Source organism: Felis catus, chromosome D3 (assembly GCF_018350175.1).
Source record: "Felis catus isolate Fca126 chromosome D3, F.catus_Fca126_mat1.0, whole genome shotgun sequence".
NCBI classification, from domain to species: Eukaryota; Metazoa; Chordata; class Mammalia; order Carnivora; family Felidae; genus Felis; species Felis catus.
Genome location: NC_058379.1, coordinates 11,290,424 through 11,304,969, shown reverse-complemented (window position 1 = coordinate 11,304,969; position 14,546 = coordinate 11,290,424). Strand labels below are relative to the sequence as shown.

Sequence of the window (14,546 nt, the reverse complement as noted above, 5' to 3'; positions counted from 1 at the left end):
TAAGCACCTGGCACCTGAGATCGCAGAGAGGTACCTGGTGCAGAGCCAGCCACAGATCGGGGCTGGTGTTGGGCTGGGGGATTCTCCTGCCTGTTGCCCCACGTGTGTTCATTCCCTGCCCCGCAGGCCGCAGCCGAGCGAAGCAAGACTGTAATTCTGGTGAAGAACCTCCCGGCGGGCACCCTGGCGGCCGAGCTGCAGGAGACCTTTGGCCGATTCGGCAGCCTGGGCCGAGTGCTGCTGCCCGAGGGCGGTGTCACTGCCATCGTGGAGTTCCTGGAGCCCCTGGAGGCCCGCAGGGCCTTCAGGCATCTGGCCTACTCCAAGGTAGGGCTGCCGGGGCCTGCTCAGGAGAGGGCGAGGGGGCCGACGGACCCGCAGGCAGGCTGGTGAGGCGCTGTCTGCAGGCCAGCCCTCTCTGACATGATCTGCCAGCTGCCCCAGCCCTGAGAACACCTCAGGGCGGGAGAATGTGAGAGGGGCGCCCTAAACATCCCCCAGAAACCTGGCCATGGCTCCTTGCCTGACTCTGGCTTCCCTTGGTTTTCCATCCCCGGGTGAATCGGGGCCATCATTCCCAGAGCTTCGGATATCTTGTACTCGCAATAAGTTAGAAGTCACTCCTGTTAAGCGGCCTGTCCCCTGTTTTCTGGGTAAATAGGAAGGAGCATTACATGTGCACACGCTTCTGTCATAGCGTGTTAGTTTCTTGCGGCTTCCGTTACAAATGGCCACAAGCGCAGTGGCTTTAAAACAGCGGCACTGTATTATCTTGCAGTCATGGAGGCCAGAAGTGTGAATTCCAGTCGTCCTGGGGCCCTGCTCGCTCTGAGAGCACCCTTCGCTGCCTCTGCCAGAGGCTGGTGGCACCACGTGTCCCTTCACTCGTGGCCGTGTCCCCCCAGTGTCTGCCTCCCTCTTCACGTGGCCTTCTTTCCCTCTGTCCCAGGTCTCCCTCTGCCTCTCTCTTACGAGGACCCTTGTCATTGGGTTGAGGGCCCACCCCAATAACCCGGATGCTCTCATCTCAAGATCTTCTACTTAAGTGATATCTGCAAAGATCTTTTTTCCAAATAAGGTCTCATTCACAGGTTCTGGGGCTTCGGATGCGGACTTACCTTTGTGGGGGTGTCACCCTTCAACCCGCTACGAGTAGCTTCTGTTTGTCAGGCACTGTAGCACCGCACAGACTATCGGTGTCCAGTTCGTCCTTTCTTTGAAGGCAAAAACTCTGCGCGCACACACATTGCGCTGTGGTATTGGCAGCTGGAGGGCGGGGTGGTGAGGATGTGGGTTTCTGACGGTCCCGATCCACTGTGCTGTGCTTTATCACTGGTCCCCTTCCCTGACCCACTCCTCTCCATTGCCTGGCCAGAGAAAACACGAGGAGACACAAACACGTCCAGTGACAGCAGACGCTGGGGCCTCTCCCCTGAGCCCCAGGCTGCAGCCAGGGGGCCCCAAGCTGCTCTCAGGGATCAGGCAGCCCTTTGCTCCGTTCCCCGGGGTGAGTCGTCCTTGCAGTCTGAGCCTCGGGCTCTTCCTCTGCAGAGGGAACTGAGCCCCTCCCCTGTCCCGTCTCTGCAGTGTCGCCACGTGCCCCTGTATCTGGAATGGGCTCCGGTGGGCGTCTTCTCCAGCTCCGCGCCGCAGAAGAAGGAACCCCGAGACCCCCCAGCAGGACCTGCGGAAGAGGGCGCGGCGGAGCCGGAAACCTGTAAGAGCTGAGGCCGGGGTGCCCTGGGGCGGCAGGCAAGGGGAGGTGGGGGGTGGGCGCTGCACTAAAGCGTATCAGGTGTCTGGTAAAGTTCTTTGTTCGTCCTGGAAACCGGTGCGTCTCGGAAAACGTCCTTCAACGGGTAGAACATAGAATTACAGACGGGACGAAAGTAGCCAGCTTTTCCGTTCGTCAGTTAAAGGTTGAAAAAAACTCCCAGAATCTACCAGCAGGGATTTGGAACAGAGCAGGTGAAAACCACCTTGTTTTAGGCATCCACCAGGATGCCTAGCCAAGGAGGGTGACTCCAGGGGAGATACGTACTCTCCAGGTCCTTAGAGTGGCATAGCGCCCCCTGGTCACCGACAGCTGCAAGGGCAGGGACAGGGGCACCACTGGCACAGAGACAGCACAGTTCTTCTTTGTCGGACCGCTGTGCACCTTGCAAGGCATTTTGTGTCCCCAACGCCACCCACTAAGTGTCAGGAGTGTCCCCAGTGCTCGTGACTTCCCGAAACACCACCTGCATCCCCTGGGTGTTCCCCAGATGCCCCCTAGGAGGGGAGAAGCACCCATGGGGCCATGACCACACCCTAGAATCAAAGACCTTGAGAAAAGTTTTGAAAAGGACCGGGGGTCCTGTTATCCACGTGTTGGGACTTTGCTCACCAGCAGCGTCCGCTTTCATACCTACCCCCCGTAGGGTTACCCGTTTATTAAAATAAGAATTGAAAAAATAAGTCTCCCATCGGCCCTCTCCATCATCCCCAGAAAGGCTGTTTCACAGCAGAAATGGGGCGAGCGGAGTTCTCATTAAAGAACACTCCTTTATGGGCATCCGGGTGGCTCAGTCGGTTAAACGTCCGACTTTGGCCTAGGTCACGGTCTCATAGTTCATGCGTTCGAGCCCCGCGTTGGGTTCTGTGCTGACGGCTCAGAGCCTGGAGCCTGCTTCGCATTCTGTGTCTTCCTCTCTCTCTGCCCCTCCCCTGCTCCCACGCTGTCTCTCTCTCCCCCTCAAAATAAACAAACATTAGAAAAATTTTTTTAAAAATTGCATTTAAAGAATAGTCCTTTAATTGATTAGAGCTCACAGTCCATACCTGCCCCCCCCCTCCCCCCAGCCCCCGACACCAGGCTGGCTGCATTTGTCACGTCCTCGTGAGCCAGCAGAGCCTTCTTCAGGACTAGCCCAGTCAGCACACGGCACTCGGAGCCAGTGGTGTGGTGTCTCTGTTCCGATCAGGAAGGGCCATTCTTCAGTCTCTGTGTTTCGAGGCTCCGGGAGCCTGCCTCCCTGGTCAGCAGGGTTACTGATTGTTGGTGTGAACCTTCCAAAGCCCTTCCCTACCCCCTGTTGGTGAGTTCGTTTTGTCCACACATTGGATTAGGGTTCCCTTCAAAACCTGCTTCCGTCTCCATCAGAAACAATTCTTGTGATGTAGTCATGGTTTTTTTTTTTGATTTATTTTTTATGTTTATTTTTGAGAGAGAGAGAGAGAGAGAGAGAGAGAGAACAAGCAGGGGAGGAGCAGAGAGAGAGGGAGACCCAGAATCTGAAGCAGGCTCCAGACTCTCAGCTGTCAGCACCGCTGACGCGGGGCTCGAACCCACGAACCGTGAGATCGTGACCTGAGCCAAAGTCAGATGCTCAACCGACAGAGCCACCCAGGCGCCCCAGTGACGTAGTCCTGTTTCCTACCCAATGAACCACCACCCTAAAATCATCAGCGGCCTTAGAGTTCACTTGCTAAACCCGAACCTGACTGATATTTTTTGGCCACAGCGAGCCCTCCTTTGAAGCTCGCTGATTTGCCGGAAGCAAAGGACCCTCTCCTACCTGCTTGGCGGGACCACTGAGGCTGGTGCCTCCCTCGGGCACGCGGCCACACTCGTTTGCGTGTTTCCTGGCGTGGCCCTCCGTCCACTCGGCTCTTCTAACGCTCACTTCATTCGTCGGTTTTTCTTGTTGAACATCCACGGCGAGCCACGAGGGCAAGGCGCGGCTGTCTTGCGCCCTGCCGGGGGCCCCGCGCCCTGTGAGGCCCCAGGCCTAGACTGGCGCCGTTGAACGTGTGTGGATGGAGTGAATGGTGCCCGGAGAAGGGTGTCTGCACCTCTGTCTGGGCCCGTGAAAGGCGGGGGCTGCTCCCCCTGGCCTTTGTGTCCCAAGCCTCTGGCCCACGGTGGGAGCCTGGGGACGGACGGCTTGTCGTCCGGTGACAGCCCGCGTCAGAGCGGAAAGGGACGGTCACGGCTCCCGCCGTGCGGACCGATTGAAGCCCACCCCGTGAGCTACCCTCTGCTGTGTTGTAACCCTTTCCCGCTTCCTGGGGTCGCGCCGTGGACGGGCTCATTTCCTTGCCGTCCATCTGTTTGGCTTCCCCGTTAGCAAGTCCATTCCGCAAGGCAGCTGCCTTGTCCGCTGGCTGCCCGGTGGGACAGCGGCGCGGGTGAGTCCACGGGCGACTGCTCCATTCTGGGCCCTGCGCTGAGCACTCTGGTGCTTCCGTGCACGGCGCAGAGCTCCTGGGGAATCTCCGTCTTCCTTGTCGGCCCCTCTCAGCCCTGCGGCCGAGCGAGCCGCCGTCCTCTGATGCTCAGTTTCTGCATCTGTAAGATGGGCATGATGACCATCCCGACCTTGCGGGGCTCTGGGGAGGGTATGGTAGATCACCGCTCCTCCGCCTCCGTTGTTCATTCAGCAGCAGAAGCCGGAGCGGATGGCCTGTCATTTCAGCGGCGGGCACCGGCTTCTGCTGAGCGGGGCTGAGCGGGGCTGACCCCGGTGGGTGCCACACAGACCCTCTTGCCCAGAAGAGGCCCGAGGGGCACAGACAGGGCTGTTGGGGGGCGGCTGAGATGTCACACTAGCAGTAGGAATGGGCCCCGCGCACAGAAGCATTCTGGAGCTCACCGCGCGGGGGCTCTGCCGAGGCGTCGGACCCCAGTCTGCCCCGCTGCACCCCGCTTCCCGGGGCCTGTGTGGCCGTGTCGAGAGCATCCCAGGCAGACTCCGGCCCGGCAGGCCCTGCCTCTCGGGGCTGACGAGACTCACACAAAGGAGGCCACGGAGCCCGGCGGCAGGCCCGATTTCAGATGCGAAGCTGTGCGTGTCTGGACCGATTTCGGGCCCTGCCGCGTCCCCCGTCACTAGGTGAATTCCCACAGAGCTCACCTCCTGTGCCTCCGTTTGCCCTTTCTGTTCCTTTCCTTACACGAATCGCATCCATGACCCTCTTCCCAGCCTCCTGTGCTCTTTTTTCACATGCTCCTCCCCCACACTCGCCCGGGCCTCCACCTTGTTCCTGAAGCTTCCCCGACCCCCGTCCCCGTTGCGTGGGGACTCAGCCAGCCCCCAAGCCCTAGATTTTCTCAGGCTCCAAAGGAAGGGCGCGGGGAGGGGAGTGGACGGAGCTTTTTTTTTTTTTTTTTTTTTTTCCCACCCCTCCTTCCTTTCTGCAAAGCCCTCCGTTCTCTGTACCGGTCTCCAGGGAGGGGGACAGTGTGTTTTATCTCCCCACAACCAAGACCCTCACCTCCAGATAAAGGGCTCAGAGTCGGGGGAGGTCCTGAAAAGCTGCTTGCAACTGATAAGAGTCTCTGCTGTCAGCCTTCAGCGCCCAGAGCTGGGAAGGGAGGGGGGGGAGCCACAGTAAATTCTGCGGCCTGATTATAATAAAGCCCCATGTGGCGATGCGTGACTGCGTTTTATTGTGCTAACTACAGATGGAAGCACATTCTCCCCTGCCTGTCCCAGCCCCCTCCAGCCCACCTTGCTTTTAAATCCTTACCCCCTCCCCCTCCACGCGCACCCCCCACCCTCTGGCCCAGCCCTGCTTCCTTTCTTGCTTTCCTCTCTCTCTGGTTCCTGGTGATTTTGTTGGCAAACATCTGTTTGAGTTTCGCAGTATCTCGTTTTTCCTTCTCGTCTTTGTCTCCCCAGTCTGGCCCGGAGCAGAAGTGCTTTTTTTCAGAAACGACCTTTGGCTTCCCGGCCGTGGCACCCGGCGTCTGGATGCAGGCACGGGCCCCGGTAGGGCCTGGCCTGGCCGCTCGGGGAGCGGGAGCCCTTCTCAGGGAGGTGGCCAGCGGGGACGCAGTTCCCCAGACTCCGAACTGTGGCGCAGGCAGCCCGCCCTGCAGGGAGAGAGCTGTGGGGTCCCTGCAGCCACTGTCTTTCTCTCTTGGCTGCAGGCCTCAGGGTTAGGGACCTATGACATTTCCCCCCAGATTTCTCATCAAGGCCTTGCCGGGCAGTGTGTGCAGTGTGGGCGTTTGGGGTGATGTTAAGACCGATGAGACTGTTCTAGATCACCATAGGCCCAAGCACTGTTCCTACAGGCCTCGTGATCATCTTCTGAGTGGGCCTTCTTGTAGTCATTCCCTGCTTTAGATCGCAAGAAGGAAGCACAGAGATGTTTAGTGACTTACGTGAGGTCGCGCCACCGGAGAGAGCCGGATGCTCCCAGAGCTGCGGCCCCGAGGTCTGTGCCCTGAGCTGCCACCCTGCAGTTCCTCTCAGTCACACTAAGTGCCATTTGCAGGGCACCACCTGCGTTCCAGGCACATGCCAAGTGCTGGGCATACTCATCATCCGCAGATATTTTTGGAGCATCTGCTCTGGGCCCAGCATCGGGGACGTAGTGGTGACTGAGTCAGACGTGGTCGCATCCTCAAGGAGCTCCCCTGATAGCCGGGGACATAGAGAAGTACTCAGATAAGGTGATTTCATGATGGAGTCAGGGCTTTGAGTCGAGGAGCCCAGGGGAACGTGTTGGCACGTGGCCAGGCCTGGGCTGGAGACCCCTGGAGCTGGAGTGGACAGGAAGTGCTCTGAGGGGAGGACACTGAGCTGAGACCTGACAAGAAGCCAGGCCTGGAGAGACAAGACAGGAGCACAGCAGGCCGAGGGGACTGCAAGTGCAAAGGCCCTGTGGTAGGGCTGGGTTTGGCGGGCTTCGCGTCAGAACAGAGGCCAGTGCAGCTGGAGCGGGCGAGAGGGCACAGACAAGGTGGGACGTGCTGGAGAGACCATCGAGGAGGCTACTCAGTCATCCAGACGAGAGGCAACGATGCCTGGGACCAGAGACCCTGTGTGTGGATGGAGTAGTGGCCACTGGTATTTCCAGACGACTCAGCAGAGTGCAGGTGTGTGTGCGCGTGCACGCGTGTGCACGTTTAACTCCGTGTTCCAGATTGAGGATGCTGAGGGCGTGGTCGCGCCGGTCACACAGGGCCACACCCGTAGCGCCTGGCATCACCGGGACTCTGACCTAGGTCACTCATTCCTAAGGCCTGTGTGCTTTTCACAGCTCGGTGCTTCCTGGCTTGCCTGTGGGCCCCCTTCTCGATTTTTCCAGGCCCCCCCCCCCCCATTTTCAGCAGATCTCAAGACTGGTGCCCTTGTCTCGTCAGTTGTCCCAGCATCCCCGGGGCAGTGAGCGGTGCAGGCAGGTGGCTGCTGGAGACACAAAGGTTTAGACAAGGAACAGACACTTCTGTGCTGTTGGAGAACGGACGGGCCACGTTTAATCACGCCTTTCATCCGAAGCCGGGCGTTCTTCCCGCACGTCGGGGGTCAGGGCCGTTGGTCGGCCCGTGAGCAGCTGGAGGAGCCGGTGAGGCAGGCCTCTGCACGCCCAGGGAGGAAGTAGGTCCTGGCCGCCCCCACGGTCCCCTCGGTCTTCCACTCGCCGTGGCCGGGCTCCGCCTGCTGTTCCTGGGGCGCCAGCCCTAACCGTGAGTGCAGCTCCGCCCTCCCTCAACCCGAGCATCACAGCTCCTGCCCCTGCCCCTTGTCGCCGCTCTTTGACGCCACCGCCACCCCCATCGCTGTTTCCTCTGTAAAAAGAATGTCCGTAGCCTTCCGTGAGCCTCTCCCCCAGCCTGAGGGTCCCTAAGATTTCGGGGTGCAGCAGCCGCCAGCATTTTCACGGGCCGCCCACTTTTTGTGGTGTGGCTACCGTGGTCATTAACGAGGTGGTCCATCGGGGGCATCGAGCCCAGCGCCTGGTGCGTGGTGGGGGGGGGTCTCATCGGCCTGCCTTTGCCCCCGCTTTTATCTCCAAGATGGGGAGTGCACGGAGAGCCAGCGGGGTGGAAATGTCATTCCCAGCGGAAGGTCGTGGTTTCCGTTCCCATCGAAGCTCTCGTGCAGAACCTGAGGGCTCAGCCTCTTTGCATAGCTTTGCTGCCCCGTCATTGACAACACTTTGTCCACCCTGCTCTGCTTTGAACGCTCGGCCACACCACGGAGTCCCCTGCTGGGTAAACTGTGTTCGTTTCCCGGGTAGGGGAGGAGCCTTTGGGTTGATGTCTTCTTTTTTGTCCTGGAGCGAGGGTCTGGGTTCTGGGTTCACCTCCGAGGGAGTGGGAGGGGCAGAGGCTGCCTGTTCAATTGATGTTAAACAGACAACATCATCACCGCCTCCCGTTACCATCGGGGCTTGAAAGGGTTGTTTTATGACAAAGCGGTTGAAGCTTAATCAGGACCCGCGGGCCTTAAGCTCGGCCCAGAAGGGGCAGGGGAGACAGACGGGAGACGGTGTGGGTAGTTGGCCTGAGAGCGAGGGGATGGGTTTGAACCCCAAGGAGCTTGGACTGTTTGAGTGCAGGTGTGCGGGAGGAGAGGGCTGTGTTGGTCAGCCTGGAGGCAGCACGCGCAGCGGCCTCCCTGGGGCCTGTGCCGGGATTGGCTCTGTGCACAGGGACGGGCCACCTGCTCAGAACCTCCCGGGAGCGAAGGCGCAGTCTCATGACTGCTCTGAGGGACCTGCGGGATGGGGTTCAGTCTCCCCAGGAAATTGCCCCAAGGAGGAGGTCCAGAAGCTTGTAGGTGGAGGTCGATGTGACCCTGGACCCTGATCGCGTGACTCGGGGAGGTTGGACCGACCCGGACACGTTTCCTCATAGCAGGACTTCTCAGAGGTGACAGTGCTGTTCTCGGTCTTCCGAGGCTTCTGTCACCCCTGGGCGACCCTGAGCTGCGGCCACACATACCCGCCTGCTCATGCACAACCTCGTGTCTGCTCTTCCCTCTTCCTGAAATGCTGTTCCTTCTGAGTATGCGTGGCAAAAGGGCTGGGGGGACGGAAACACCCCGGAGCACATCCTGTGTCCCCTTCCAGCGTCGCCTCCCTGTGTGTGCGCCCCGGAATTGTGTGGACAGAACGTGATTGGGCTTAGACTGTTTACTGTTTCATATCTTAATTTCTCGCATAATTTTTATATCATAAGCATCGTTCTGTGTCATTACACATTCTTTGCAAACATCATTTTTTTAATTATTTTTCTTTAATTTTTTTTTAATGTTTATTTATTTTTGAAGGAGAGAGAGACAGAGCGTGAGCGGGGGAGGGGCAGAGAGCGAGGGAGACCCAGAGTTGGAAGCAGGATCCAGGCCCTGAGCGGTCAGCACAGAGCCTGACGCGGGGCTCAAACCCACAAGCCGTGAGATCATGACCTGAGCTGAAGTTGGAAGCTTAACTGACTAAGCCACCCAGGCGCCCCTGCAAACATTATTTTTAATGAGCACGTATCATCCCAGCCTTTGGTAGCACTGTTCCTAGGGTCCTATTTATCAGTACTTAGTAGTTTGTGTCTCTTTTTTTTTTTTTAATTTTTCGATGTTGGGTATAACTCTGAACTTGTCTTGTTGCGGTAGATGAGGCGTGCTCGATATATGTGGCTCCCTGAAGTTCTGTATATTGGGAATTTTAATTGAACGTAACATCTCTTAGGTTCATGGGGTATTTAGAGGGTTCTAACTTTTGCTCCCATTCTGTATTCTGTCATTTTTCCGGAAGTTTTGAGTCGTGTTTCAGTTTGAGAACTCGGCCGCGTGTTGTTTTGAGGTTTGTGGTTCAGTGAAGCAGCTCACGCAGCAGTTTATTTTGAAGTTTAGATTGATTGACACAGCTTAGTCCAAGGCTCAGGCTTCTGGTCTGTGTCTCGTAGTCCTTTTTTCTTTAAATTTGTGTTTAAGTGTATCTATTTTGAAAGAGAGAGAGAGTGCAAACGGGGAAAGGGCAGAGGGAGGGAGAGCGAGCATCCCAAGCAGGCTCCACGCTGCCAGCGCAGAGCAGAGCCCGACGCGGGGCTCGAACTCATGAACTATGTGATCGTGACCCGAGCTGAAGTCAAGAGTCAGACGCGCAACTGGCCGAGCATCCGGCCGGGCATCCCGGTGCCCCGCCAGAGGCAGGATGCAGGACAGCCTCACCCCTTCCCCATCTTCCCCCAGCCCCCTAAGAGTTGCTGGAACCCAGCGCAAGCTAGGAATCGGGGCCCCTTCCTGATGCCGCCCAGAGGCAGAACCCCTCTGATCTAGCACGTTCCGTGCTTTCGGCCCCGGGGCTTAGACATTTAAGGGATTTCACATTTAACGCATTTGTGTTTTTTGTGGGGGGCGGGGGGACCCAGTGCCAGACAACAAGACCCCGGAAGGTGAAAAGCCAACAGAGAGAGGAGCTGAGGACGCTCCAGCGAAAGAGGAAGAAGAGGAGGAAGAGGAGGAGGAGGAGGAGGAGGAGAGCCCCCCCGGGTGTACCCTGTTTATTAAAAATCTCAACTTCACCACAACCGAGGAGACCCTGAAGGAAGTGAGTGATGGCTACAAATGGGGCGGGGGTCGTGGGCCCGGGAGGCCGTCCGCCGACGAGGCGCCCGGGTTGATTCCGCCTGTGCGCGTGACTCGTGCTGGTACGGAGTTGGACAGCCAGCAGCCGGCCACTTGACGTGCCTGTGGGGCTGTCCCGTGGACCCCTCACCAGGGGACCTGAGCAGTGGCCAGACCAGCCGAGGGGCCGGGAGGGACACCCCCCTACACGGAAGGGGGTGTCGTCGGTGCTAGCATTGTGCGTGCAGCAAACAGAGCCCCCCGCCCCGTTTATCTCTGGGGGGCTAACTACCCAAAGGCAAACGTTAGCACCACCTCCTTGCCTGACGGGAGCATGCGGGAGACACAGGAATGAATGAGGGACAGTCCTGCCCGGAACCCCTGGTTGGGGTGTGGGTTCTGCATTCTTGGGAGGGAGGCAGAGGGTGAAAAGGTGGGCATCTCCAAGCAGGTGTTTGGGAAACACCAAGCGGGGCCTGCCCTGAATGGGGTTGGGGGGCCTTCGGAAGGAATTGGCCAGAGACAAGCAAGTGGGGCCTCCAGTTCCAAATGGTTAGGGTCTGCAAGCTCCCCCCACGGGTCTGAGAACCGCTTACGGGAAGACTCTCCGGTTCTGTGACCTGGGTTTGGCTCATTTTTTTTTTTAACTGCATAAGTCAGTGATGATCAGCAGTGACTATGATTGATTCCGGGAAAAAAAAAAAAAAAAAAGATGACCATAAGGATCGAACTAACTGACTTCTAAAAGTTCTTTTGAGTTCTGAGATTCCACAGATAGATTCAAGAGGTTTCCACTGAGTCCCAGAGGCGGGAAGTTGGCTGCTGGGTGGGAAGGAGGCCAGCCTGCATCTGGAGGGAGAAACTGGGAGACTGGGAAACTTGTCTCCTCTCTGGGGGAGACGAGGTCAGAGCCTCCTCTCTGAGGCCATCTGGCCAAGGCTCTGTGATGTGGCCGTTCCTCTTGGCAGGTAGAAGGGTGGCCACGGCAGAGGGCCCCGGGCTCACACAGCAGCCTCTCCAGGGCAAAGATTGACCAGACCGAGCAACTAGAAACCCAGCCTTGGGCTTTGCATTGGCCGCTCCTGAACCTGTTGTGGTTCGGTGTGAGTTTGCTTTTGTGAGGAGGCACGCACCAGCCGTGACGCTCGCTGCGAATAGGGCAGTGCGGCTTGCGGTCTGTGTTTCGTGCCCGGTCTGCCGGCTCTCCCGGGTCCGGGACGGGACTGTCATCGGGAATCGATTTTCCCCGGAAGATGCACCCAAGCTTCAGACTTAGGCGCGTCCTCAAGAAGTGAGGACTCCTGGAACGGGGAGTCCCGGCCAAGGCGATGCAGTCCAGGTTCCTCCCGGATAGATGCGAAGACTGGGCTCCAGCCGGTTCACAGTCCCAGGGCCACCAGCCCATTGGAGGCGCTGTCAGAAACAGTATGCAGCCCGCAGGGCTCCCCTCGTGTTGCCCCGAGTTACGGGTCAGAACGCCTGGACGTGGATCCCGGTGTTAACGGCGCAACCCTGGCGAGCCCTTTGGGCTATCTGTGCCTCGGTTTCCCTGTCTGTAAAATCGGGATGTCGGGAGAATCTTCCCACGGAGTTGTTTTAGACATCTGCTTGGGACAAGCGAGATCATCCGAGTGCCTGACCCTTGGATTAAGAGAGTCTGTAAATGTCTGCCCCTTAAGCACAAGCCGGGCAGGAATCACAGCCCTCTTGGGGCCCGTGGTCACATACGTGGCCTCCGTCTTTCGAGACGTGCCTGCACTGGTTGCAGGATTAGCCCGGACGTGCTGCTGATACACGTTGACGTTCCTTTCCAGGTGTTTTCCAGAGTGGGAATGGTGAAGAGCTGCTCTGTTTCCAAGAAGAAGAACAAAACAGGTATTCTTTACGAAACCGCATCTGGAAAGGATGATTCCAGAAGAACCCGGCGCTTTGGGTGGAGGGGCAGGGATACCGCCCGCTCTTCTGGTCTGAAGTGTTGCCCCCCTCAGACTCCCAGCATCCCGCCTAAAATGGGCCCTCCTCTGTCCCGGGAGACTCCTGCGTCCCGTGGGGGCAGCCTTGCCCGTCAGCCTCTTTGCCTCCTTGGACTGGCCCGTGGTCTCACGGCATTTGATGGGCCACCAGGGTTGCCACTGTCCAGTAGCGGAAGCCTCTCCCTCCTCCCAGGACCTCTGGGCTCCGGAAGTTTCGTAGAGAATAGCAGGAAGGAGACCAGGCTTGGGCTTTCCCTCTTTGCTTCCAGAAGAAACAACCCAGACGTAGAACCTGTGGACCATTGACCACGCTCCCCCCCCCCCCCCCGCCCCGGCCTGTGGGTGTCTGTGCCTTGCAGACAACCCTCATCTCCCCGTTACGCCTCAGCTGTTGGCTCGGGCCCTTGCTCCCCGTTTGTCCCTTCTCCAGCACCGGCTTCCTGTGCGTGACGGACAGGCCACACGTCCTTCCTTTTGCCCAGCTGTTCAGTCCCCTCCCTTCCGTCGGGCAAGATTTACAGAGACGCCACCTGAGTCAGTCAGAGCCGTGACCTGAGACACAGATGAGCCAGTGGGGCACAGCGTAGGGTGACGAGGGGCCGGGTCCCAGCACTGGCGTCTGCACGTCAGCATGAGGCTGGCGGGTGGGGATGGCGGTGGCCAGCCAGAGCAGGCGCACAGAGGAAGGAGGCCAGAGGGGCTGCTGCCACCGGGCACCGTCCCTGCGTGTCCTAAGGGAGACACAGGAGATGCCCTTAGAAAGGCAGGCCAGCCCCGGGTTGCAGGATGTCTCGTGGGCCCTGCAGAGGCGTCTGGGCTTTTCCCCAGAAGCGGGGGCAAGCCTCGGCAGGAAGGTTTGAAGCAGACACGTGGCACAGACGTTCGGGAGGTGCTTGTGTTCGCCTGCCGTCACGGAGCGCCACAAACGAGGGGGCTGCAGCCACACGAGTTTGCCGTCCCGCGGTTCTGGAGGCCAGAAGTCCAAGGTCGAGGTTTCGGCGGAGTGGTTCCTCGTGAGGGAAGAGCCTGCTGCGGCCTTCCCCCACGGCTTGTAGGCGGTGGTCTTCATGCTCATGGGGGGCTCCCTTTGCCCGAGCCTGTCCTGTGTCCAGATGCCTCCCCTTTTGAAAGGGTACCAGTCATGCTGGGTGCCCTCACGCCCCCATTTTTCACTTGATCATCTCCGTAAAAGAGCCTTTCTCCAAATAAGGTCGCATTCTGAGATGCCGGGGCTTAGGCTTTCGACACAGGAATTGAGGGGGGGACCCAGTTCAGACCGTAACAACCTCTTCCCCAGGGGCCGCAGGGCTAGTCTGGGACGTAAGAAAGGCAGCTAAGCACTGGTTTGCCCCGGCTTTGGGAAAGGAGGCGACCCCTGACTTCCAGGCCGGGAGCGGGGCCAGGAGAGCTGCCCCCCGCTGTGCCCGTGGGTCACGGTGTCGCCGTGCCGCTCTCCGCGGTCAGCCACGGTGGAGCCCGCCTCCACGTTCGCCCCTCGGGAGCACTGTGGAGCGTATGTTGGAAATAGTTACCTGATCCGTCCGTGTTGCGGGCACCTCTCACGACCCGCACTTAAGAGCCCGTGTTGGAGAGCCCTGCTCGACGGGGCTCATCCATCCGTCACCGCGTGAGGGAACTCGGCCGCCTGTGTGCCAGGGAGGGGGCCGCAGGAGGCCGTGGAAAGCACCCTCAACAGGTTGTCGAGGAGACATTTGTAAGGACGGGGCCAGATGCGATGGTGAGGGCTGAGCAGAAGGGACCCACGGGGGATGTTGAGGCAGAGGGGAGCATCAGGCGGAAGAACCCCGTGAGCCCCAAGGGCCGCGGGGAGGGAGTGGCGTCACCCGTCACGGAAGCCGCCAGCACGGCCAGAACCACGCCGAGGCGGGGAGGGCGGGGGGCGCGTGGGAGGAAGCCGGACCCCCGACTTTTTCTTCTCCACCTGCCAGTCTCAGATCGGGGCTTCCCATTGGCTACACCCCACAGGAAGCCAGAAGGTCAGGGAGCCCAGGTGGTGCAGCCTGTGGAGGTCAGGCTCCCAGGGTAGGAGCCGGGCAGAGAGCGGGTCCGCTCAGCGTCAGGGATCGGGTGACGGCCTTGACTGTTTGTAGTTGCCTTTCACACGCTCCTCCGCGCCCTCCAAATATCCCGTGTGCACAGACCCCCACAGACCACCCTCGGCCTGGAGTCTCCCAGGGAGAGCTTTCCGGTGTCTGAGGTTGTCACAGGGTGGCCC

At 59.1% G+C, this 14,546-nt stretch overlaps 1 protein-coding gene across 3 annotated transcripts in view; it reads left to right on the top strand.

Moving 5' to 3' along the window:
• RBM19 (RNA binding motif protein 19) overlaps window positions 1-14,546 on the top strand; it is a 143,286-nt gene that overhangs the window by 28,251 nt on the left and 100,489 nt on the right. For all 3 annotated transcript variants that reach the window (XM_006938504.5, XM_019814580.3, XM_045042396.1), the window contains exons 15-18: window positions 127-327; window positions 1,588-1,717; window positions 10,142-10,320; window positions 12,152-12,212. In XM_006938504.5, coding sequence (XP_006938566.2) covers window positions 127-327; window positions 1,588-1,717; window positions 10,142-10,320; window positions 12,152-12,212 — 571 coding nt within the window. The remainder of the gene's footprint in view (window positions 1-126; window positions 328-1,587; window positions 1,718-10,141; window positions 10,321-12,151; window positions 12,213-14,546) is intronic.